This window comes from Thalassophryne amazonica, chromosome 3 (assembly GCF_902500255.1).
Source record: "Thalassophryne amazonica chromosome 3, fThaAma1.1, whole genome shotgun sequence".
Taxonomy (NCBI): domain Eukaryota; kingdom Metazoa; phylum Chordata; class Actinopteri; order Batrachoidiformes; family Batrachoididae; genus Thalassophryne; species Thalassophryne amazonica.
The window spans coordinates 76,877,899-76,905,213 of NC_047105.1; the positions used below are offsets into that span (position 1 = coordinate 76,877,899).

A 27,315-nucleotide genomic window follows, 5' to 3' on the forward strand; every position below is an offset into this window, starting at 1 on the left:
CAACAGTCAAGCAAGGTGGTGGTAGCATCATGCTCTGGGACTGTTTTGCTGCCAGTGGTACTGGTGCATTACACAAGGTGGATAGAGTAATGGAGAAGTAGGACTACCTCCAAATTCTTCAATTTTACCTCAAATCAACAGCTAGATGGTTGAAATGGCCACAATTGGGTCTTCCAACAGGACAATAATCCCAAACACACGTCAAAACTGGTTCTGGGTTGGATAAAGTGGGAATCTGGAATGGCCTTCCCAATGGCCTTGACCTGAACCCTACTGAAAATTTGTGGCTACGCTAAAAAGCCAGGTTTGTGCCTGGAAACCAACCAATTTAAATGAACTTTGCCAAGAAGAGTGGTAAAATATCCAGCCAGAATTATGCTAGAACCTTGCTAATGGCTATCAAAAGCACCTGGTCGAAGTGCAACTTGCTAAGCGACATTTAAGCAAATATTAGTGTGGGTGTATGTATATTTGAGCCTGTATGTATAATTTTGACCCTGTGTGGATTAGAGAAGATCCAAAATAAATTCAAACTTGTGCACCTAATTCTTCTTTTTTTTTTAAGTTAACAGTTCAAAGAAATCATTAAAAACCCAAAATTTCCATTCATGCCGATGAGTGGACCACAAGTGTATATTTTTGTCAAGCTACAAACCTAATTTGCAATTAATTAATCAACAAATAAAACAAATGTGGTTGGATGATAAAATCTAAACTTCACCCATGTGAAACGCTTTGTGGTGACATGATTTGGTGCTATATAAATATATTGAATTGAAATTTTAAAAATGTATTTCACTGCAGGTGCTAATGATAACACATAACCCTCTGAAGACAGTCATATCAAAGACATCTAGTCTTCACCTTTGGTCACTAGGTGGAAGAGAAAGGCCAAAAAAAAAAAAAAAAGCAGGAGGAGAGACAAGAAAAACTCTTGTTTTACAATACAGCTTACTCACTGTTTCTTTCTCTTTGATGCAGGCAATATTAGATGCAGAAATTACATGAGAAAAGTGAACTGAAAACAACAAAATGGAATATAAAAAAACCCTCAACCTTTGTGCTTCACCTCAGGGAGCTTTGGTGGCCGCTGTTCACTCTGACAGGCTACAGGTCATGCATTAACGAGCCAGAAATCATTCCACTTTCATCTACGTCCTTGACACCACAGTGCTGTGCATCTTGTGCAGTCTAAGAGAAGCACAGGTGCCACTCTGATGGACTGGTATCATGTTCGCATTCATGAATACTGCACACGTAAAACCAACCCTTTTGCAGACCCTGTATTTAAAGAGCAATGTGCACTCTGTCAAGCCCAAAATGGACTTGTGCTCTTGTGATGGAAGCCAGCAGGAGTCATTGTGCATATGGTTGTCATGAGGTGAAGCGAAGGAGTACAGAACAACATACACAACACAGAGATTCAATTGGTGCCGTCACCCAGATGGGAGTGAGGTTTAGGGCGGTGAGTGTGACGGAGGTCAGCAGGAGTCGCTGTACATGTGGTGGTCAGTAAGCTTCAGTCTTCAGCACTAAGAGACGCTCTGGCCACAGACTCCAGGGCCCATGGGTTTTGGCATCCTGGTTAGAGCACCTGCATCCCATGCCGGCAATCGTGAGTTCGCAACGCAGATGTTAAACTCTGTGTGCCAGTCCTTTTTGCATCCACCATTAAAATAGTGCCCTTAATCCTCCGCGGCAGGTAGTTGAGGTTGCCTGACATGAGGAGGCATCCTTTTATTAAGAAACCAAACACTTTTTCTCTGAAACTGCTGGTACTTTGTAGTGACCACAGAGTTTAACAAAGAAGGAAGCATTAAAATGTATATGGTGCAGAATGATGAGTGATATAACACGTGTGATACAGCACAGACTACTGGTCTCTCTGATGAGATGCTCTGTAGATGTTAATGTTCTGTTTGCTGTCATAGTGCACAAGCTCCACTTTAAATCTGCTTGGCAACCACTCTTCAAAGAACTCTACAGTTCTGTGCTCTTTTCGCATCTTTGATGAGAGATATGCCACAGCACCGTTCTTGCACAAATGACTTAGTGTTGCTATTAACAGTGGGTATGTGTATGGGAGGTAGACTACATCCGCGCAAAGCACCAGATCCCAGTCAGAATCGAAGCTGGTGTGGTTCTCACCCCAGGAGAGTGGGAGGACAGTGGGAGGGACAGAAGGCCAACCAGCACGGGGCATGTTAGCAGAGATGTTATCCTCAAGTTGTGGTAGAGCCACAGGAAGGTCCCTCAATGTCACAACAGCCCCTAACAGGAGAAGATGGGAAACTCTATTAATTAAAAAAAAATATTTCTGTGTGTCAACAGTGAAACTAAATTAAAATATGAGGCTGATAGATACTGGACACATTTAATACAACCCCAATTCCAATGAAGTTGGGACGTTGTGTAAAATGTAAATAAAAACATAATACAATGATTTGTAAATCCTCTTCAACCTATATTCAATTGAATACACCACAAAGACAAGATATCTAATGTTCAAACTGATAAACTTTATTGTTTTTGTGCAAATATTTGCTCATTTTGAAATAGATGCCTGCAACAGGTTTCAAAAAAGCTGGGACAGTGGTATGTTTACCACTGTGTAACATCACCTTTGCTTCTAACAACACTCAATAAGCGTTTGGGAACTGAGGACACTAATTGTTCAAACTTTGTAGGTGGAATTCTTTCCCATTCTTGCTTGATGTATGACTTCAGTTGTTCAACAGTCCGGGGTCTCCGTTGTTGTATTTTGCGCTTGATAATTGATTGAGTGGTGATTGCTGCCACCGCCTGTTCAGGAGTGTGTAGTACTACGTTTGCTTCCATGTTACCAGCATTTAGCGTGAAGACGGCTTCGATTTGCATTTTGTTTGGTGCCAGAAGTTGGTCGATGCCACGCAACACAGATGGGACCAGTCTTCTAAGCAGAGGACCAGTTTCTAAGCAGAGTCGCAGCTTCTTTGTAGAGGCAGTTTGAGAAGAAGCCCGGAGGAAGGAGGAAGGAGTGGAGCCGAGGTTAACTGTGAGCTAACGGGGCTACACGCTAGTTAGCCAAGTCAAGTGTCCAAAGTTAATACCGGCTGGGAAAAGTGACTGAAGCGCACTAACAGCCATAAAAACCCCGGCAGAGACAGGACTGAGCAGGATGCCAAACCTGTGAGGAAATACAAGAGGAATTGTTTTGAAGTAAGGGTGGAGTTATTAACAAGATGCCGTCCAAATTGAACTACGGAGACTTGAAAGAGTCACTTGACTCCCTGGCTGAGGATGTGTCTGCTGTCAAAACGCAGCAGACACAGCTCTTGGAACTTTTGGAGGAGGTTAAACAGCTGCGCCTCCAGAATGAGGAGAAAAACCGGCGCATCACATAGCTGGAGCAGCGAGTGGAGGAACTGGAGCAACATTCTCGTATGAACGATGTGGTCATCTCAGGAATCCAAATTAAGCCGCGCTCGTACGCGCGTGCGGTTGTTGGTGGTGGTGAGGAGCCCAGTGAGCAGGAGACGCTCTCTGTGGAGCAACAGGTGGCATCCTACCTCCAGAGTAGAGGGATAGAGTTGGACCTGGAGCACATTGAGGCGTGTCACACTCTGAGACAAACCGGAGAGAGGCCAACCGTCATCGTAAGATTTGCCAACAGAAGAAACAAAAGGGCACTCTTGAAGCAAAGATTCAAACTAAAAGGAACAAATGTATTCATGAATGATCACTTAACCAAAAAGAATGCCGATATAGCCAAGAAAGCAAGAAACCTAAAGAAACAGCAAAGAATTCAGCAAACGTGGGTAACAAATTGTAGGATTCTCATCAAACTGAATGGTACACCAGAAGAAGCAAAAGTTATGGTGGTGAGAAATATAGAAGAGCTTGACAAATATAACTGAAAGATAAAGGTAACAATGTGAGACTCTATACACCACCATGAACATTACAACAAACATATTCACACCAAAGAATAACAAAGATACAGATTTGTTACAGAGAATCTTACAATTTAAACAAAAGGAACTGGAAACATTTAAATATACTGAGCACAACACACAAGATCAGGAAAATGAAACTGACCCAGTCAACAACCTTCTTGTTTCAATAAATATGAACTGTGATTACTATACACAAGACCAGTATACAAATGTTACGACTTCGGACGACAAATTGTCAATCATACATTTCAACAGCCGAAGTTTGTACACTAATTTTAACTCTATAAAGGAATATTTGCAACAGTTTATATCACCATTTAGTATTATTGCCATATCAGAATCCTGGTTACAAAAGGAAAAAGGTATTGATTTTGATTTAGATGATTATGAGTTGCATTATGTAAACAGGAAATACAAAACAGGAGGTGGTGTTGCATTATATATTCATAAAACAATTCAGTTTACGGTTGTAGAAAGTATGTCAGTAACAATAGATGGAGTAATGGAATGTCTGACAGTCGAAATAGACAACAAAAAGAGAAAAAATATTATTGTAAGTTGTGTATATCGGTCACCTGGTTCAAGTATTGACATTTTTAATGAACAAATGGAAAAAATGTTCTCGGAAATAAGTACTAAAAATATATTTGTCTGTGGGGATTTTAATATAGATCTTTTGAATCCTGAAAAACTGAAATCAATAGATGCTTTTTCTGACACAATGTATAGTATGTCCCTTTATCCAGCAATTACAAAACCAAGTAGAATAACATCTCACAGTGCCACAATAATCGATAATATCTTTACGAATATTATTGAAAATCAAGTTATAAGTGGCCTGTTCATATGTGATATCACTGATCACTTACCTGTTTTTATTGTTTATGACTGTGACTTTAAAAAAACTAATCATGACAGAGAAGTAGTCCATAAACGAATAAGAACAGAAGAAACAATGAATGCCTTCAACAGCAGTTTAAGTACACAAGACTGGAGTACAGTCTACAGTGAGTCAGATGTAGATGGTGCATATAGCAATTTTATAGATATTTTCTGCATGTTGTATAAAAAACATTGTCCCCTTAAAGAATACTATAAAAATAAAAGATACAATAAATGTCCTTGGCTAACTAAAGGAATATTAAAAGCCTGCAAAAAAAAAAAAAAACAGCCTTTATAAAAATTTATTAATTCAAAAACAAAAGAAGCTGAAATAAGATATAAAGTATATAAAAACAAATTAACAGATGTCATCCGAATAAGTAAAAAGTTGTACTATGATGAAATTCTACAAAAAAATAAAAACATCAAAGAAACTTGGAACATTTTGAACAACCTAATTAAACCAGGATCTTCCAATACAAGATATCCAGATTATTTTATTGATAAAAATGTTCATGATTACAACATGAATAATATAGTGAATGGTTTTAATAAATTTTTTGTACATGTTGGCCCTGATTTGGCAGCTGAAATCCCAAATCCAGGAATTCAGCAGTCTAATGAAACTATAAAAAGAAACATAAATTCAATTTTTCTTTCAGCAACAAATGAACAGGAAATAAAAGACATTGTTAATAAATGCAGAAACAAACTGTCTACAGACTGTCACGATATAGACATGGTATTAGTCAAAAAAGTCATCAACAACATTTCAAAACCTCTGACCTATATCTGTAATTTGTCATTCCAAACTGGATGTGTTCCGGAAAAAATGAAAATTGCAAAAGTTATACCACTGTACAAAAATGACAACAAACATATTTTTACCAATTATAGACCAATTTCTTTACTCCCACAGTTTTCAAAAATCCTAGAAAAATTGTTTGACTCTCGTTTGGAAAAATTCATAGAAAAATATCAGTTAATAAACGAAGGTCAATATGGCTTTAGAAAGAAAAGAACCACTTCAATGGCTGTTATTGAGGCAATAGAAGAAATTACTAATGCATTGGACAGAAAAAGATATGCTGTTGGAATATTCATTGATCTTAAAAAAGCATTTGATACAATTAACCATTCAATTTTAATCAACAAATTAGAGAATTATGGTATCAGAGGAGTTGCAGGAAATTGGATAAAAAGTTATCTTACTGATAGGGTCCAATACGTGGAAATGGGAAATTACAAATCTGAATGTCTTGGCATTGCTTGTGGTGTCCCCCAGGGGGCAGTGTTGGGTCCCAAATTGTTTAATATGTATATTAATGACATTTTTAATGCATCTAGATCACTGAAACTAATATTATTCGCTGATGATACAAATATATTCTACAGTAGTGACAATTATAATGAACTTATAAATACTGTAAATGACGAACTAAGTAAAATAAAAAAATGGATGGACAGTAACAAATTATCATTAAATTTAAATAAAACAAAAGCAATGATATTTGGTAATTATAAGGTTAAATCTAAATTACAAATATGCATAGACAGTGTCCAAATTGAAAACTCAGCTGAAAACAAATTTTTAGGAGTAATAATAGACAGTAAATTAACATGGAAAGCCCACATCAGACACATAAAAATGAAAATTTCAAAAAGCCTCTCTATTATGAATAAGGTAAAGCAATTTCTTGATCATAATGCACTCCGTACATTATACTGTTCCTTAGTTCTCCCATACTTAACATATTGTGTTGAAGTGTGGGGTAACAACTATCAATGTTCAACACAACCACTATTTATACTACAAAAACGAGCAATAAGGATCATACATAAAGTTGGATTTTTAGAACATAGCAATAATCTTTTTATGCAATCAAAATTGCTTAAATTTCATGATCTTGTAAAATATTCTACATTACAGATTCTATTTAAGGTATTTAACAAGTCACTGCCAAGTAACATTCTAAAGTTCTTCTCAGTTAAAGAGTGTGTTCATAATCTTAGAGGTTTTGCCAAATTCACATTATTAAAAGTTAGAACCACTCGGAAAATTTTCTGTGTGTCTGTATGTGGAGCAAAGTTATGAAATGGTTTGGACGTCAGACTCAAGCAATGCCAAAACATTCATGAATTCAAGTCACATTATAAACAGAGGGTCTGGGATCGGTATAGAATGATTGAGACTTAACAATAACAATATGTTTATATGTATGCTCCAAGATGTAAACCTTTCAGCATTGATGGTGCCATCACAGATGTGTAAGTTGCCCATGCCATGGGCACTAACACACCCCCATACCATCACAGATGCTGGCTTTTGAACTTTGTGCTGGTAACAATCTGGATGGTCTTTTTCCTCTTTTGTCCAGAGGACACGACGTCCATGATTTCCAAAACCAATTTGAAATGTGGACTCATCAGACCACAGCACACTTTTCCACTTTGCGTCTGTCCATTTCAAATGAGCTCAGGCCCAGAGAAGCCGGCGGCATTTCTGGATGTTGTTGATGTATGGCTTTCGCTTTGCGTGGTAGAGTTTTAACTTGCACTTGTCAATGTAGCGACAAACTGTGTTAACTGATAATGGTTTTCTGAAGTGTTCCTGAGCCCACCTGGTAAGATCCTTTAAACAGTGATGTCGGTTTTTAATGCAGTGCTGCCTGAGGGATCGAAGGCCACGGGCATTCAATGTTGGTTTTCGGCCTTGCTGCTTATGTGTAGAAAGTTCTCCAGATTCTCTGAATGTTCTGATTATATTATGGACTGTAGATGATGGAATCCATAAATTCCTTGCAATTGAACATTGAGAAACATTGTTCTTAAACTGTTGGACTATTTTTTTTTTTTTTGCGTAGTTGTTCACAAAGTGGTGATCCTTGTCCCATCTTTGCTTGTGAATGGCTGAGCCTTTTGGGGATGCTTTTAAACCCAATCATGACACTCACAATTAGTGTCCTCATGTTCCCAAATGCTTATTGAGTGTTGTACCACTGTCCCAGCTTTTTTGAAATGTGTTGCAGGCATCCATTTCAAAATGAGCAAATATTTGCACAAAAACAATAAAGTTTATCAGTCTGAACATTAAATATCTTGTCTTTGTGGTGTATTCAATTGAATACAGGTTGAAGAGGATTTGCAAATCACTGTATTGTTTTTATTTACATTTTACACAATGTCCCAACTTCACTGGAATTGGGATTATAAATAAAAAATAAATAATAATACATTGTGGAGTGAGCTTTCTTAAGTGTGCATTATATGTAATATTAATGATGTGGGGAAATGACTAAAATTGCTTAATAAAGGTTAGAAAATGATTTTTTGTGTTGGGCTGTATTCTGTAAAGTAGTGACTTAAGTTTTACTGCCTGAATTCTTTGTCATGATAAATATCTCACCATTCGTTTAGTGAGTCAATTAAAATTTTCATTAAGTCTCAATTTATCCCTTTTTAATTAGCCTCTGGTTTTTTGTTCACATCAGGTTTTCCATCCTGAGATATTCTGTGAGAGCAAATTCAAAGAATGGAAATGCTTTTTCTCTCAGTTTGGTGGGTGACATGACGGCCACTTTGACATTGTATATTCTACTAATATAAGAATATACACAAATGAGATTAATTTCATGATATACTCCAGCACCCTGTTGTATTTTCAGATTTCTTTCAACTTGGTCCAGAAATGACTGAATAATCTTAATTTCATCCTGGTTGGCGTGGCTGTTTCATTTTATTAATCTGATATTTTCACAGAGAAGCGCTCCATAAAAGCAGCGTTGCAGGTGGGTTAAGAGCAGTCTTTAATATTAATATCTTTAATATGATGCGAGCGTGTGAAGCTCTTACTTTCACCCATGATTATTTCCCATCTTTAACTTCATAATGAAATTAATTAAGGATCAGACTAGAATCTTGTGTTTTGGCAGACATTGTGTGTTTGACAAACTCAGTATTATTTTCTTTCTGGACTGGAACTAACAAATTCATTCAAATCTATTATATACATAGTCTGATCCTCTTCTGTATTTGGTTTGACAAATAGTGGCTGTACAAATGTGGGACTGAGTTTGAATAAATGTAACAGCATAGTAATAGCACAGAAAATGCAGATTTATCCTGAAACTCTCTTAAAAACATTGATCATGTCCACTGATTTCTATTTACGAGGTCTGTGAGAAAAGTATCCGACCTTTTTATTTTTTTTCAAAAACCATATGGATTTGAATCACGTGTGACTGCATCAGCCAAGCTTGAACCTTCGTGCGCATGCGTGAGTTTTTTCACGCCTGTCGGTTGCGTCATTCGCCTGTGAGCAGGCTTTGTGTGAGCACTGGTCCACCCCTCTCGTCGGATTTTCCAAAGTGAAGGCTTTGTTGATCCGGGACGTCGTGTTGTGTGTGGGCCGCCAGAAGAGGAGGTACTGCTGGCCCACCACCAGTGGGCGCCCTGCCTGAAGTGCGGGCTTCAGGCACGAGAGGGCGCTGCCGCCATGAACACAGCCGGGGGTGACAGCTGTCACTCATTATCTCTTGACAGCTGTCACCCATCTACTCAACATCATCTCACTCCATAAAGACCAGACGTCATCTCCACCTCGTTGCCGAGATATCATACTTCATTGGAGGTAATATCCTCAGCCATTTGTGTTTTCTATATCTGTATATTGTGAGTGTTTGCAGGAGTACCGGTCCCTCTTTCTGTGGAGGCTGAGTGAGTGCAGGACGGCACTCTTTTCCCCTGAGGAATCACTGCGGTACTCTGCAACATATTGAGTGAGAGGTGGAGGTGGCATTCCCACCGTTGTTGTTACTGGGTGTACACACACCCACACTTGACTGTCTTTGTTCTCGCCAGCAGTACCAGATCCGACAGTCGGGGACGGTGATCACCTGGGAATTCGGGACTTGGCGGCTCCAGTATTCACCAGGTTCTGTGGCGGCGGAGATCGTGTGGTTCCGGCTCTTCTCAGGACAGACGTCTTCTATCCTCGAGCCTGCCCACACGTCACCTTTGTGGATTGACTGTAATCATATTCTGAGATTGTCTGTATATTCGTTGTGCACATTTCACAACATTAAATTGTTACTTTTTGGCTCATCTATTGGCCGTTCATTTGCGCCCCCTGTTGTGGGTCCGTGTCACTACACTTTCACAACAGGATATCTCGGCCAGCGTCATGGACTCCGAGGGGCGTCACCCGGCTGTTGAACGACCAATGGGACAGCAGGGAGCGCAGGCGTCTGCAGGAGGCGTGATTGGTGAGCTACAGCATATTCTCACTGCCTTTACGGCTCGGCTGGATCAAATGACCGAGCAAAACATCCTCCTGAACCGCAGGGTGGAGGCTCTCTCCGCGCAGATGGCGGCGAGCGCTCAGGGCGCTGCTGCAGCTCCTCCTCCTGCCGACCCTGTGCAGGATATGAACGTTCCAGTGGTGGTTCAACAACCCCTCCCACCATCCCCTGAAGCATACATAAGCCCTCCTGAGCCGTACGGAGGTTGTGTGGAGACGTGCGCGGACTTTCTCATGCAGTGTTCGCTCGTCTTCGCACAACGTCCCGTCATGTACGCGTCAGATGCTAGTAAAATAGCTTATGTGATTGCTCTGCTTCGGGGTAGGGCACGCGCCTGGGCTACGGCGCTCTGGGAACAGAACTCACGGTTGTTATCAGCATACACTGGGTTTGTGAGGGAGTTCAGAACAGTGTTTGATCACCCTAACAGAGGAGAGACCGCTTCAACAATGCTGCTGTCAATGCGACAGGGGCGCCGATGTGCAGCCGAATTTGCAGTCGACTTCCGCATCGCGGCTGCGAGGTCCGGCTGGAATGATGTTGCGCTCCGCGCCGCCTTCATAAACGGACTGTCGTTAGTCCTGAAGGAGCATTTGGTTGCTAAGGAGGAACCGCGGGATTTAGATGGGCTTATCGATCTCGTTATACGGTTAGACAATCGGTTGGAGGAACGCCGTCGGGAGCGAGGCGAAGGACGTGGCCAGATACGCGCCGCCCCTCTCCCTTCCGGTTTCGAAAAGGGGCCACCCTCCCCACGCTCCACAGCCGCAGCGCTCTGTGGGGCAACAGCTCCCCCTGCTGACGTTGTTAGGGAAACGCACAGGGCCAAAATGAGCAGGCTGATCCGCGGGGAGTGTTTTCTCTGCAGCTCAAAAGAGCACACACAGAAAAACTGCCCCAAACGGCCACAACAACAACCGCCCTCAGAGACTGGGCTAAGGGGGGGTCAAAACATTCACGTGAGACACACACAGATTGCCACACGACTCCCAGTTACAATCCTGAGCGGGGATTTAACCCTTCAAGCCCCAGCACTGGTGGACACGGGGTCAGAAGGGAATCTGCTAGACAGCAGATGGGCAAGGGAGGTAGGGCTCCCTCTGGTGGTGCTTCCTTCGCCATTGCAGGTTCGGGCACTAGATGGCACCCTCCTCCCTTTAATCACACACAAGACACAACCAGTAACTCTGGTGGTGTCTGGAAACCATCGGGAGGAGATTGAGTTTTTTGTAACTCCTTCTACCTCCCGCGTGATTTTGGGCTTCCCATGGATGTTGAAGCACAATCCCCAGATTGATTGGCCGTCTGGGGTGGTGGTTCAGTGGAGCGAAACCTGCCATCGGGTGTGTTTAGGATCCTCGGTTCCTCCCGGTTTACAGGCTAAGGAGGAGGTCAAAGTCCCTCCCAATCTGACGGCAGTGCCGGTTGAGTACCACGATCTTGCTGACGTCTTCAGCAAGGATCTGGCACTCACCCTTCCCCCGCACCGTCCGTACAATTGTGCCATTGATTTGGTTCCAGGCGTTGAGTTCCCGTCCAGCAGGCTGTACAACCTCTCACGACCTGAGCGCGAATCAATGGAGACCTACATCCGGGACTCATTAGCTGCCGGGCTGATCCGGAACTCCACCTCCCCGATGGGGGCAGGTTTCTTTTTTGTGGGCAAGAAAGATGGCGGACTCCGTCCATGCATTGATTACAGGGGGCTGAATGACATTACAGTTCACAATCGATACCCGTTGCCATTGTTGGATTCCGTGTTCACCCCCCTGCATGGAGCCAAAATCTTTACTAAGCTGGATCTTAGAAATGCGTATCACCTGGTTCGGATCCGGAAGGGAGACGAATGGAAGACGGCATTTAACACCCCGTTAGGTCACTTTGAGTACCTGGTCATGCCGTTCGGCCTCACCAACACCCCCGCGACGTTCCAAGCCTTGGTTAACGACGTCTTGTGGGACTTCCTGCACCGATTCGTCTTCGTATATCTGGACGATATTCTCATCTTTTCTCCGGATCCTGAGACCCATGTCCAGCATGTACGTCAGGTCCTGCAGCGGTTGTTAGAGAACCGACTGTTTGTGAAGGGCGAGAAGTGCGAGTTTCACCGCACGTCTTTGTCCTTCCTGGGGTTTATCATCTCCTCTAACTCCGTCGCCCCTGATCCGGCCAAGGTTGCGGCGGTGAGAGATTGGCCCCAACCAACAAGCTGTAGGAAGCTGCAACAGTTCCTCGGCTTCGCTAATTTCTATAGGAGGTTCATTAAGGGCTACAGTCAGGTAGTTAGCCCCCTGACAGCCCTGACCTCTCCAAAAGTCCCCTTCACCTGGTCGGATCGGTGCGAAGCCGCGTTCAAGGAGTTGAAACGACGGTTCTCTACTGCGCCAGTTTTGGTGCAGCCCGACCCTAGCCGCCAGTTTGTGGTTGACGTGGACGCCTCTGACTCAGGGATAGGAGCTGTGCTGTCCCAGAGCGGAGAGACCGATAAGGTTCTTCACCCGTGTGCCTACTTTTCACGCAGGTTGTCCCCGGCTGAACGGAACTATGACGTCGGCAATCGAGAACTCCTTGCGGTGAAAGAGGCTCTTGAGGAGTGGAGACACCTGTTGGAGGGAGCGTCTGTGCCGTTCACGGTTTTCACTGACCATCGGAACCTGGAGTATATCAGGACCGCCAAGCGGCTGAACCCCAGGCAAGCCCGCTGGTCACTGTTCTTCGGGCGTTTTGACTTCCGGATCACCTATCGCCCCGGGACCAAGAACCAGAGGTTGGATGCCTTGTCCCGGGTACACGAAGAGGAGGTCAAAACTGCACTGTCGGATCCACCGGAGCCCATCCTGCCGGAGTCCACTATTGTGGCCACCCTCACCTGGGACGTGGAGAAGATCGTCCGGGAGGCCCTGGCACGGAGCCCGGACCCAGGAACAGGTCCGAATAACCGGTTGTACGTCCCACCAGAGGCTAGAGCTCCAGTCTTGGACTTCTGTCACGGTTCCAAGCTCTCCTGTCATCCAGGGGTGCGAAGAACCGTGGCAGTTGTCCGGCAGCGCTTCTGGTGGGCGTCTATGGAGGCCGACGTCCGGGAGTACATCCAGGCCTGCACCACCTGTGCCAGGGGCAAGGCAGACCATAAAAGGTCCCAAGGACTTCTCCAGCCATTACCTGTGCCTCATCGCCCCTGGTCCCACATCGGCCTGGATTTCGTCACGGGCCTCCCGCCGTCCCAGGGCAACACCACCATCTTCACGATAGTGGACCGATTCTCCAAGGCGGCCCACTTCATGGCCCTCCCGAAGCTCCCAACAGCCCAGGAGACAGCAGACCTCCTGGTCCACCACGTCGTCCGTCTGCATGGGATACCCACCGACATCGTCTCAGATCGTGGTCCCCAGTTCTCCTCACACGTCTGGAGGAGCTTCTGCCGGGAACTGGGGGCTACTGTGAGCCTCTCGTCCGGGTATCATCCGCAGACCAATGGACAGGCAGAACGGGCCAATCAGGAGTTGGAGCAAGCTCTACGCTGTGTAACATCCGCACACCCGACAGCCTGGAGTAAACATCTGGCCTGGATCGAGTATGCGCATAACAGCCAGGTGTCCTCTGCCACCGGCCTCTCCCCATTTGAGGTGTGTTTGGGGTATCAGCCCCCATTGTTTCCCGTTGTGGAGGGAGAGGTCGGTGTGCCCTCGGTCCAGGCCCACCTGCGGAAGTGCCGTCGGGTGTGGCGCTCCACCCGTTCTGCCTTGTTGAAGGCCCGGACGAGGGCGAAGACCCATGCAGACCGCCGGCGATCCCCGGCCCCTGCTTACCAGCCCGGGCAGGAGGTGTGGCTTTCCACAAAGGACATCCCCCTCCAGGTGGACTCCCCGAAACTACAGGACAGATATATCGGACCATTCAAGATCCTCAAAGTCCTCAGTCCTGCCGCAGTGAAGCTCCAACTCCCGGCTTCACTGCGGATCCATCCGGTTTTTCACGTTTCACGAATCAAGCCTCACCACACCTCACCCCTCTGTGCTCCCGGACCGGCACCGCCTCCTGCTCGGATCATCGACTGGGAGCCGGCTTGGATGGTGCGCCGGCTCCTGGACGTCCGTCGGATGGGCCGGGGGTTCCAGTACTTGGTGGACTGGGAGGGGTATGGACCCGAAGAACGCTCCTGGCTGAAGAGGAGCTTCATCCTGGATCCGGCCCTCCTGGCCGACTTCTACCACCGTCACCCGAACAAGCCTGGTCGGGCGCCAGGAGGCACCCGTTGAGGGGGGGGTCCTTTTGTGTGTGGGCCGCCAGGAGACGAGGTACTGCTGGCCCACCACCAGTGGGCGCCCTGCCTGAAGTGCGGGCTTCAGGCACGAGAGGGTGCTGCCGCCACGAACACAGCCGGGGGTGACAGCTGTCACTCATTATCTCTTGACAGCTGTCACCCATCTACTCAACATCATCTCACTCCATAAAGACCAGACGTCATCTCCACCTCGTTGCCGAGATATCATACTTCATTGGAGGTAATATCCTCAGCCATTTGTGTTTTCTGTATCTGTATATTGTGAGTGTTTGCAGGAGTACCGGTCCCTCTTTCTGTGGAGGCTGAGTGAGTGCAGGACGGCACTCTTTTCCCCTGAGGAATCACTGCGGTACTCTGCAACATATTGAGTGAGAGGTGGAGGTGGCATTCCCACCGTTGTTGTTACTGGGTGTACACACACACCCACACTTGACTGTCTTTGTTCTCGCCAGCAGTACCAGATCCGACAGTCGGGGACGGTGATCACCTGGGAATTCGGGACTTGGCGGCTCCGGTATTCACCAGGTTCTGTGGCGGCGGAGATCGTGTGGTTCCGGCTCTTCTCAGGACAGACGTCTTCTATCCTCGAGGCTGCCCACACATCACCTTTGTGGATTGACTGTAATCATATTCTGAGATTGTCTGTATATTCGTTGTGCACATTTCACAACATTAAATTGTTACTTTTTGGCTCATCTATTGGCCGTTCATTTGCGCCCCCTGTTGTGGGTCTGTGTCACTACACTTTCACAACACGTCGTCTGACTTTCACAAAAAGGCAGAAGGCGTGGACATCAGCACTTTTTCGGCACACTCCACTGTTACAGGAGTTTTTTTCATGGAAAGAAAAGCGGAGGGACGCGCCACGGAGCTGTTCATTATGCGGCACAAAACCACCTCCATGTTGGTCTCACAGGACGGCTTTCAGGTGGATTTCAGATGGCTGTTGGTTGCTTTTCAGTCATGTGATTATCCGAGAAATTGAGCATGAGCTGGACATGCCCCAACATGTCCAGTGAGGCTTCATCACGGCATTGCTTTGCGCCATGCGGCTCCACCGCGACGCGCGGAACTGCTCCGCACGTCTGTCTCAATGTGCCGAAAAAGTGCTGATGTCCACGTCTTTTCACAATTCCTGTGCTAGTCAGACGACATACCAGATCAAGACAGCGTCCAGTTTAGAAATGAATGGCACATTCCACTGTTACAGGAGTTTTTGTCATGGAAAGAGGAGCGGAGTTCCGTGCATCGCGGTGGAGCCGCATGGCGCAAAGCAACGCTGTGATGAAGCCTCACAGGACATGTTGGAGCATATCCAGCTCATGCTCAATTTCTCGGATAATCACACGACTGAAAAGCAACCGACAGCCATCTGAAATCCACCTGAAAGCTGTTCTGAGAGACCAACACGGAGGTGGTTTTGTGCCGCGTAATGAACGTCTCCGTGGCGTGTCCCTCCGCTTTTCTTTCCATAAAAAAACTCCTGTAACAGTGGAATGTGCTGAAAAAGTGCTGATGTCCACGCCTTCTGCCTTTTTGTGAAAGTCAGACGACGTCCCGGATCAACAAAGCCTTCACGTTGGAAATGATCTGGTTGTTTCAGCGGGGTTTGAGCCTGTCGATCGGCGCTCGGAGCGCAGCATGCTCTCAGCAGTTGTGGGCGGTCTTTAAACCGACTGGATCACTCCTTAATCTGTGTAATCCCCATAAAATCGTCCCTGAAAGCCATATTAATTTTCCGAACGGTGTTCACCTGGAGGTCTCTCACAGTTTCTGGAAAAAATTGATGCAGCAAAGCTCCAAATTGTTCAGACATTTATTCGCAATAAAAAAAAACAACAAGAGGGGTGGACCACTGCTCACACAAAGCCTGCTCACAGGCGAATGATGCAACCGACAGGCGTGAAAAAACTCACGCATGTGCACGAAGGTTCAAGCTTGGCTGATGCAATCACACGTGATTCAAATCCATATGGTTTTTGAAAAAAATAAAAAGGTCAGATACTTTTCTAATAGACCTCGTATGTCTGGTTATTAAATGCTAACCAAGATGGCGGCACTCTGGCAACAGCCAGCGAATGAGTGGCTTACCCGCTCCTCCATCTAGTGAGTAAATAGAAAACTGATGGGCCACAGCCATAATGCCCTCATACATTGTTTCTTAAAATCTGACTGTCACTATAGAAATGCCTATTTTAGAAATGTATTTAAATCATGTTTAGTCTGTTTGTATATATGTAGGGGAATCCGGGGCACGGTGAATCACGGGGCACAGTGAATCAGTAGCTATATCTGCAAACTATATATATATTTGCAGCAGTTATGCCATATTTTTATGCAGAAAGACATCCTCCTTATAAATTAGTGTTTTGTTTTTTGATATATTAAGGGTAAAACTAAGTGACAAGTGAAGTCAGTTTTTTTCCTATCAAACGTTTGTGGATGTCAGTGTCTTTATATTTATTTCTCACAACAGAGGAAAGGTGGCTGAAAAAAATGTTATTAGTTAGAAGACTACCCCATCTAACTGATGAGCATGTGTTATGTCTTCTCCAGGCTACAAGCTATTTGATAACATGACTCGTGTATCACATGCACCTGGGACACAGTGAATCAGGGCACACTGAATCAGTCTAGAAAATGATGACAAATATTACCTGTTGAAGCTTATACATTTATTTTTCCATGAATTATTTCTATAATTTGTGTATATAAACAACTGTTTCATGTTTGAATAGAACTTATGACTGTTTATAATAGTTTCTAAAGGACTTATATCACTATATCAGACACTCACACATTACAGAGCTGGGGCATGTACTACGAAGCGGGGTTAACTTACTCAGATGTAACCCAGGGTCAACCTCGTAAACCGGGGTTCACAAAAACTGGTTCCCTCAAGTGGTGTTAATCGGTACTACAATGCTGATTAAGATGTTGATTTGTTGAACCTGTGTTAACCTAATTGGAGTTTGTGTGCGTTCACATAAAAGGGGCGGGTTGCAGCGCACGTCACCATTTTGCAATGATGGCGCGGTCACCGTACTTCACCGAAGAAGAATGCACGACCATAATGCGGAGCTACGAGCAATTTAAATCAACGTTAAGGGGGAAATCAAACACATTGTCTGCCAATAAAGCAAGACAGGCTTGTTGGCAATGTATTGCAGATCGGGTAAATGCGTAAGTACAATTCAATTATTCCCCAAATCTGTTACAGATGAGTAACCTGTGGAATGTCTATTATGTGTAAAAAAAAATGACCTTCTTACATTAATTACGCCCAGATGCAACACGATTCAGAAGTGGGCATAGGCCTAATAGGTGTTAGGTTAATATAATGTCTCCTAAATAGGCTACCTTGACTGCATGATTGCTAGTCCGAATCCTGTTGATATTTCAGATGCAATAGCAGTGCCAAACGCACCTGGCAGCAGGTGAAGATGAAATATAAAAACATCCTTCAGAACGGTAGGTTTATAGTCACAGCTTGTACGAGGACTGTCAATAAAGTAACGGTCCTTTTTATTTTTTTCAAAAACTATATGGATTTCATTCATATGTTTTTACGTCAGACATGCTTGAACCCTCGTGCGCATGCTTGAGTTTTTCCACGCCTGTCGGTGACGTCATTCGCCTGTGAGCATGCCTTGGGAAGTAGTGGTCCCGCCCCCTCTTCGGATTTTCATTGTCTGGAAATGGCGGAATGAAAAGGACTTTTTTTCCATCAGAATTTTTTCAGAAGCTGTTAGAAACTGGCACCTGGAAACCATTCGAAAAATGTATCTGACTTTCGGTGAAAATTTTACGGGCTTCACAGAGAATAAGGACTGTTACTACAGCTTCAAGGACCCCTTTAAGGACGCTCGGCGCGCCGCGCTCCGAGCTGCGACGACGCGGCACAAGCCACCGGACCATTTCTAAACTATTGGCTCTGTGGATATGAGACCATCATGTGCTCTTTCTCTGGTTATCACAAGAGCTGGACATCAGCGATTTTCCGGCAGATTTCACTTTTAACAAGAGATTTTGTCATGGAAAGCCACGCGGAGGCTTCATGCGTCACGACCGATTCGCTTTGGAAGCGAGACAAAGGAACACCTCCGTTTCGGTTTGGACATGTCTATGTCAGCTTTCAATGCTTACCAGTCCAGTAAGTATCAGTGAAATTGTGGAGAGCTGGACATGTCCAAACTTGTCCTCTGACACGCTGAAACGGAGGTGTTCCTTTGTCTCGCTTCCAAAGCGAATCGGTCGTGACGCGCGAAGCCTCTGCGTGGCTTTCCATGACAAAATCTCTTGTTAAAAGTGAAATCTGCCAGAAAATGGCTGATGTCCAGCTCTTGTGATAACCAGAGAAAGAGCACACGATGGTCTCGTATCCACAGAGCCATCCGTTTAGAAATGGTCCGGTGGCTTGTGCCGAGTCGTCGCAGCTCGGAGCGTGGCGCGCCGACCGTCCTTAAAGGGGTCCTTAAAGCTGTACTAACAGACCTTATTCTCTGTGAAGCCCGTAAATTTTCACCGAAAGCTAGATAAATTTTTCGAATGGTTTCCAGGTGCCAGTCTCTAACAGCTTCTGAAAAAATTCTGATGGAAAAAAAGTCCTTTTCATTCCGCCATTTCCAGACAATGAAAATCCGACGAGGGGGCGGGACCACTCCTTCCCAAGGCGTGCTCACAGGTGAATGACGTCACCGACAGGCGTGGAAAAACTCACGCATGCGCACGAGGGTTCAAGCATGTCTGACGTAAAAACATATGAATGAAATCCATATAGTTTTTTAAAAAAATAAAAAGGACCGTTACTTTATTGACAGACCTCGTATTAACATGTATTAATCACGAATTATCATGAAAGATGTTCCGAGTCTCCACTTGATTGCCTATTTCTTTTACAGCTAATAAGAAAAAGGTGTCTGTGAAGGGTACTGGTGGAGGGAAGGCACCTGAATCTTTCACACCAGCTGAGGAGTTGGCAATAGCCAACAACAGTGGCAGGCCGATTATGGAGGGGGTTGAGGGAGGCATGCAGTCCCATCCTGGTGCTGGGGAAAGCAGCCTTTATGTGCATGGTAATATGACATCCAAGTTTTACAGTGAAATGGTGATCTCATGATATTCAGGTTCATTTGTGTTGTACAGTTGAGGGGGAGAATGTGGAGCTCCTCCAGCCACCACAACCTAGCACCTCCAGTGATCCTCAGGCGCAGGTAGTATAAGAATGGAGCTGAATTAAGTGTGAATGATGTAGGTGCAGCCTCACAAGTGCACATGTTTATTTCAGGAGGAGGTGGGTGAGGACTCAGGTGAGGATGTGGATGAGGACACCCTAACTGCCGGTACAGACATGCACAGCCAGGTTGGTTCATCACTTATACTCTACACTGAATAATATAGGAAGATGACTTATTACACTGCAGTGTTGCATCTGTGAATTGAGTGATTCTTATTTGTCAGGAAGAGTTGCAGCAGCCTTCTTCCCCTCCTGTGGCAACCTCCTCTCGGACAGCACGAACTGAAAGGGTACATGTGCTCTGTGTTTGATTCCTCATGGTCACACTGTATGCCTACATACTGTCTTACTTACAGTAATTGATTATATAGGCAGGAGCAGACAATAGGCTACAGTAAGTCTACATTCACCAGTGATTCATCAATGTGTGTACCACCATTCATCGATCCCTTCTGATTTACAGGAAAGGGAGAGGCCATAATAAAACATCTTGAATGTGTTTTCATTGTGTGGGTGTTTTTACTTTTAATGAGTGAAAAATTGGTTTGTGATTGCCTCTCTCACTGCACGTCCTGTGGGTTGGTCAAGGGTCATGGGGTCAACAATGTCTGGGGGCATGGGAGGGACATTTGGGACTCTTTCTTTACGAATTGTGGCAATATTGTGGAGCACCACACACGCACTTATGACCTGACAGGCCATGTCTGGCTTTACACGAAGGCCCTTCAAACAGGAGAACCGTGCCTTCAGGATGCTAAACGTCATTTCAATCCTGGCCCTTGTGATGCTGTGAGCGGCATTAAAATGTCTGTGCGCCCTTGTTTGTGGGTCCGGATAGGGCGTTTGCAGATGCCTCAGACACGGGTATCCACGGTCCCCCAGCAGCAGACCATGAAAATGCCCTTGGAATGAAATGGAAAATGTCACATGCAAGTTTATGTCCCACAACAACTTTGGGATGCTAATTGCCTTACCCTCTTCAAATCCTGCAGATAGGATGGACTCCCTAAAAATGCGGGAGTCGTGGACTGCACCTGGCCACCTTGCATCCAGGCTGGTCACCATGTACTGGTGATCACATGTCATCTAAGGATTTACAGCCATTAATCGTCATTCTGTTAACATACTTACATATATATCACTTTGGCATGAAGGTTATCCAACAGGACAGCCCCATGTGGGGAGAAAACGAATGTGAAATATGTAATTAAAGTAATTGCATATTAGAATATGTAGGAAGATCAACCAAACCAAAGCAACCCTTATGTGGCTGACATAAGTGAAGGTGAGCTTAGAGTGGACTACACGATAATGGGTATATGAGATAGGCTGAATAGTATGGCTATACCTGCACATTGATACTGTGAATGGATTTGTGATTGACATAATCGCCCTTGTGCTCTCCCAGGGGTGCACTGATTGGGATTTGCGTGCAATCAATGGCTCCTATTACCCTTGGGAAACCTAGGAGAAATTGTTATTGATAGGCCCCACTTCACCTCATTAATGGACATGCATTGGACCTATTTTGATATTAGTACTTACCCGCGATTGCATAAAACCCTTCTTTGATTTGCATTGCGGATAAATGGCCAGGGAAAACGACAAATGCATCCAACAGTTTAGATAGAGCAAGTACTACCTTGCGAATCATATGACATACAGTATTCTTGCTCAGATGTTCAGCATCACCGATGGAATACATGAATTGTCCACTGGCAAAATAGCTAAGCGCAAGGCACATTATCTGCTCGATCGTCAGGGCATTGCTACGATGGGTGATGTTACAGACATCTGGCCCGATCAGCTGACAAAGATAACGAATTCCCTCGGCTGAGAATCTATATCTTTCATAGAGAATATCGTCCGGATATGTCAGCGGATTCTGGTGGTCTTTAAAAACCCTCACCCTGCAAAGAGAGCCCCTCACAATTTGTGCCCCAGTATCACACGGATCATCCAGGTAGCCCGGCATTGTCTTCGGAGTGATTGACAGTGGATGGGCGGTACTTATAAAGGGTGTGGTTAAGCGTAAACCTCACGCTAACCTAGAACATAACCTGCTCGGAGCAGGTTTGGCACACAGCATAAGTTGCCATGGCAGCATACCTCGATCAAAACCTATCCACCTTTCGTAGTACGGGTTAACCGGGAAGTTACTCCACACGTCATCAACTTACTCCCGAAGTTACCCTGATAAGCCAGTAACCCCGCTTCGTAATACAGGCCCATGGTTTGCTGGATTATAGTTTGTATATGCATCAGCATGTATTTATTAATTTTGCAGAAATCTTTCTAATCGTGTTTTTTCATTATATTCTAAGTTGATTCACTGTGCCCCATGAATTAGTGTTCGGGGCACAGTGAATCAAAAATTTTAAAATCAATTTTAAACACCTGTAAATTACACTTGGGGAGAAATAAATAACAGCCTAATAAACAATAACTTGCCGTATTAAATCCACAATAGACTGGCCTAAACCTATGCATAATGTGTTTGCTGCCACAAAACATTTCTGATCCACTGTGCCCAGGCTTCCCCTACAAGCAGTTTTTATTCTTTTACTGGTGGAAGTAATGGTCTTGTGGTTAAGCGTTGGGCTTGAAACCAGAGGATCCTCGGTTCAAATCCCAACCTGACCGGAAAATCACTAAGGGCCCTTGGGCAAGGTCCTTAATCTCCTAGTTGCTCCCAGAGTGTAGTGGGCGCCTTGCATGGCAGTAGCCTCACATCAGGGTGAATGTGAGGCATTGATGTGTAAAACGCTTTGAGCGTCTGATGCAGATGGAAAAGTGCTATATAAATGCAGTCCATTTACCATTTATTACTGTTTTTTATGGGACAAGTGCCTGAAATAAAGAAAAAAATAAAAATTAACCAATTCATCTAAATCACAATTCTTAATTGATTTGACCTTTCATGGTCAGCCAATGTCAAAGATGATGTGGCCAACAGAAAGGCTTATTATAACTTCATATTAGTGTTTCCTCGTAAACATAGGTGTATCTTTAACAAATTCCTTGGAATAGCTATTTTACATAAATAAAAACTGGGTCAAAATTTTGACTTTGGCCTATATACCGTTTTTTCCTCTCTCTCTCAAAAATCAAACCAGTGTGGCCTTGGCTGACCCTCATTCACTCCACTTTAAGTTACAGTCCCAGCAGGACCGAAATCAAATATATGCAACCTCTGCACCACAAAGTGCTGAAGTTTCCACACTTTTCCTCCATTTTGGGTGTAAATAATTCAAGGATGAGAGTCTGTACTGTTTCCTTCCATGTCTGATATGCAGTTTTTCGATGTGCAGATATTTGTGGACTTGACTGTATCTTAGAGAAGGACACAGCTGAGACTCATATCATAAGAACACACACCCTGACGAGCTGCTAAAATCCCAACAACACCAGTTCCAGCTCCCAGTTCGATGACCCGCTGTCCTCTCAGCTCCACGGCCTCCGCCTCTAAATAACAGCACAGCTGCAACGCCTGGAAAAAACAAAACAAAAACAACCCCCCCACCCAAAAAAAAAATATATATATATTCAAGTGTGAAGCTTAAAAACTCCAACCCAGTGGCACTATAACCTTTAAACAGCATCATCGGGGTGGTGGGTCTTACAGCTTCCCAGACAGACGCCGCCACGCCGAGGTTGTTCCCGTACACCTGCTTTATTTTCAGCTCCTGGCCGCTTAATTTATAAACACTGTTCAGAGAAAACGTTTCGGCAAACAGCTGATGATCAGCGGGAAACGGGCTGTCTTCCTCCGCGGTACCCGACATGACCAAACGGCTGTTACCGAACCGCAACTGGTGTTGTGGATCAACCCGTTTCCCTATTAAAACTGGTGACGTTCCGCCAAAAGTCCTAAAAGAAGGAACATTTAGCTGTCCGGTGAATGCCTTGTCGGAACCATGTCAAAAGTAGGGAGGACAATTATTGCCCCCTCAAGAGCTAATCATAAATAATCTCAGTTTTGTTCACTCATATCATATATTATTTTTTCCCACTCCTGAATCTGACAGCGGCCACATTATTGGAAACAAATGTTCCATATCCACCTGTACTACTAACTGCTGTCAACAGGGGGCGCGGGCGTAGCTGGTGAAACTCAGGAGGTGAAGTGCTAAGTCCCTTCGGCTGCTCCATTGTTTTCAGTTGGTGGATCTGCATACTGATTTGGCACAAGTTTTACGCCAGATGCCATTCCTGACGCAGCTCCACATTGCATGGAGAAATGTGGCAGGGGTGGGGTTTGAACAGGGAACCTTTCTACACTGAAACCAGCCGCCACATCACAAAAGTAATTTCTGGAAAGACAGTGCATGAATCACCTCTTCTAGCAACTTTTAGGACAGCCAATAGCAACTTTCTTTGCTGAGGAGCAGTGCCACAGTTAAATTAAAAAGTTACTTTTTACAGTTACTTCATTTGCAGCCGACAAGTTGTTCGCAGCTGCTGAATGTAACTAGTAATCTAACATATTTTTAAGATTGAGCACTCAGAACAGTAATTATTAGTTACTTTGCTGATTATGCAATCTTGAGAGTAACCAAGTGAGATTACCAGTCACCTTATTAGTTACAAGTTGTCAGCAGCTGCTATAAAGTAACTGCATAAAGCTGCGAATGAAGTAATTGTATAGAGTAAATAGTATAAAGTAACTTTTCAAAATAACTGTGGCAACACTGCTGAGGAGTTGGCAACAGTGGTGTGTCTGTGGGCTACAACAACCAGCAATTTTCAGGACCAATCACAGCGCTTCAATAAATACATGAAATTAAAAACCTTAATTTCTTAGAAACTACAGACCACATAAAAACTGTCATTTTGCCACCTTAAAAATTGTACTTCTAAAGCTTGGTCCAACATTTGATATATTTATAAATGTATTATAATATACAACTTATATTTCAGAACTGTGATCCAGAGGTAAAAGTGGCTTATGCTTTTTAAAAGTGACTTGTATAACTTTTCGATTTTATCTTTATATGACTTGTATAACTTTTGTGTTAAAAAAAAACTAAATTATTACACAGTAATAATACCACAAATTTTTATATCACCAAAATTTGATGGTTTTTGTACAGCGTTTTTTTCCCCTTAAAACATTCTTTGCCATCTGGTGGTGCAAACCATTTCATCAGTTTTAACTGAGTGACTCAAAAACACACAAACATCATGTCCCATGTTTATTAAAAATACAAAACAAAACAAAAAAACAAACATTTGTAACACGCAATTTCACATCAATGACAAATGATTTAATGCGGGTATAAAGGTCTAGTACAGATGTGTCAAATAAAGCTCTTCATGTCAGCTCATCACTCTTTGTAGAACATATATAGAATTCCAAACAGGACCTACAACCCCAAATCAGAAAAAGTTAAGACAGTATAGAAAATACAATCACCCCCCCCCCCCCCCCCCCCCCAATTACTGTCACATTTACTTTAACTTCTATTTTACTGCAGACAGTATGAACCCAAAATATTTCATGTTTTGTGTGGGCAACTGCATTTCATGTGATATTATACATCCATTCCAGGCATGCAACACATTCTAAAGACAGTTTGAACTGGGCAATTTAAGGTAAATAATGCAGTAAAAAAAAAAGAAAAAAAAAAGAATAATTAAATATTATTTCTAATGAGTGACCTCAACAGGTGATTGTCATGATTTGGTACAAAAGCAGGATCCAACAAAGGATGTCTGAGGAGCAAAGATGGGCAGTGGATCTCCAGTTATTAACAAATGTGTGAGAAAATTGAGATGTTTAAAAACAATGGTCCTCAAGGAAAGATTGAAAGGGATTTTCATATTTCTCCCTCTACAGTGCATAAAATCATTACACAATTCAACAAATCTGGAGGAAATTCAGTGCATAAAGGCCAAGAGTGCGGGCCTAAGATGAACACCAGTGATGTCCGATCCCTCAGACAGCATTGCATTAAGAACAGTCATTCATCAATAGGTGATATAACCACATGGGCAAGAGATTAGTTTGGGAAACCTTCAAGTACTACAAGATGGAGTTAAGGCCAGTCTCCATTTTTACAGCTGTGTGGCCTGCCTGCAGGCCTAAACGGTCCCCAGTAGAGAATGTGTGAAGAATTTTGAAATAAAAAAATGCAACAACAATGATCCCACCTTAAGATGTGTTTGTAGGAATAATGAGAGAAAATAACACCTGAAACACCTCATCTATTGGTGTCCTCAAGATCAAAACATTTTTAAATGTTGTGAGTAGGAATAACAACATTAAAAATGGTAAATGCTTTAGGGTCCCAACTTTTTCTAAAATGCCTTGCAGGCCTTAAATGCATGAATGGATCTACAGTAAAACTTGCCTAAACTGTCATTGTATAAACCTGATATTCACACTCACCAGACAAAAGCAAACATCTCAGTGCTTTTGTATGGTTTTTCCATGTAATAAATGCCGTATATATCTGATTTTGAATAACAGACTTTCACTCACATCGGACAAAACGTCCCGCTCCATCGTGTTGTATTTCTATTAAAAACCCCTCACATGTACTGAACACGGTAATCTGGACTTGCCCAGTAACAGAAGTATGAAACGAAGTTCAACACTGACACTTGCTGATTTGAAGAAAGTGGGTACCATATTTCCTTGATTAAAAGACCAACCATTATTTTATTTTTTTTCAAACCATGCTCAGACCCGGAACCTAAACGAGGCAGGGCATAATTCACGGCCAGTGATCATTAAATTTCTGCTTGCCTGCACTGTAATATGGTGTTAAGTTTCACACATGTCCCTGGGTGTGACAAACCAAACCACTTTAGATCAGAGGCCCCTGCTTGGCTGCTCACCCTCTCAGTGATGTGCACCTGCTAAATGACTGACACCTTAAAAGGCTGTGATTCGTCAATTTTACATTTTCACTCCTTCCTCTCCACTCATATTTTTATGTTTTACAGTGCGCACGCTGATTACATTTCGATCAAGGATCAAACACGTTGGGCAGAAAAGTAAGCAAATATGACCAACTTCATAACACAGAGTCAGAAAAAGATGCTCAAATGACCCACAATTTATGGAGGAAATTGTATGTACAGAATCGTTGGTTTGGAGGTTGATAATTGTATAAAGAAGTGGAGCTCATGGAGGGACAAATTAATCCAGAAAAAGCTGCTGTTCCCACGGAAAATTACATAAAGACACGACACAGAACTTTAAAAGGGTCACGCGCACGTTGACATCATTGCATGGCCACAGAGTTACAAAGCTAGAGAAGCATAAATCAGGCCTGAGGATTTTTAAGGTACTGGTCATTAAATGAGGCAGGCCCCGATTTGAGGTCTGGCATTTAATCAAGGAAATATGTAAGCCTAATTGGTGCTGGGGATTCCCTGTAGATCGTTCGGCGCCTCCTGGCTGCAACTAATCCGTTACATACATATAACGGATTTTGCCCGTTTTATACATATAACTGATTAAGACTGTAATGGGCAAAATTCGCTGGTCCACCCAAATCCATTATGTGCGAGTTTTACTGTATAACAACAAAATTAAATGAAGCTGACCTGACAAAATATAAGATATCTTTGGTGCATACAGTCTGCAATGAAATAAAAGTCAAAGTAAATGTAAAAATCACTTTGTCTTTATAATTTGCATTTTCCGTATCGTCCCAACTTTTTCTG

At 43.7% G+C, this 27,315-nt stretch overlaps 1 protein-coding gene across 1 annotated transcript; it reads right to left on the reverse strand.

Annotated features, from left to right (window-relative positions):
- Window positions 1-1,067: 1,067 nt before the first annotated feature.
- On the reverse strand, window positions 1,068-23,463 carry LOC117507100 (EEF1A lysine methyltransferase 3-like). The gene is made up of 3 exons (XM_034166868.1): window positions 23,262-23,463; window positions 23,017-23,128; window positions 1,068-2,271 (listed from the first exon to the last, which is right to left on the reverse strand). The coding sequence occupies exons 1-3, from the start codon at window positions 23,421-23,423 to the stop codon at window positions 1,874-1,876; spliced, it is 672 nt and encodes a 223-aa protein (XP_034022759.1). The 5' UTR covers window positions 23,424-23,463; the 3' UTR covers window positions 1,068-1,873.
- Window positions 23,464-27,315: the final 3,852 nt, after the last annotated feature.

Excerpts from the sequence above, each read along its gene's own strand:
- LOC117507100 (XM_034166868.1), bottom strand. The coding sequence starts at position 23,423 with ATGTCGGGTACCGCGGAGGAAGACAGCCCGTTTCCCGCTGATCATCAG. Across the intron at positions 23,129-23,261 it reads CGGCGTCTGTCTGGGAAGCT|GCGTTGCAGCTGTGCTGTTA; the intron begins GTAAGACCCACC and ends TGTTTTTTCCAG. Across the intron at positions 2,272-23,016 it reads GATTTTAGCAGCTCGTCAGG|GGGCTGTTGTGACATTGAGG; the intron begins GTGTGTGTTCTT and ends TTCTCCTGTTAG.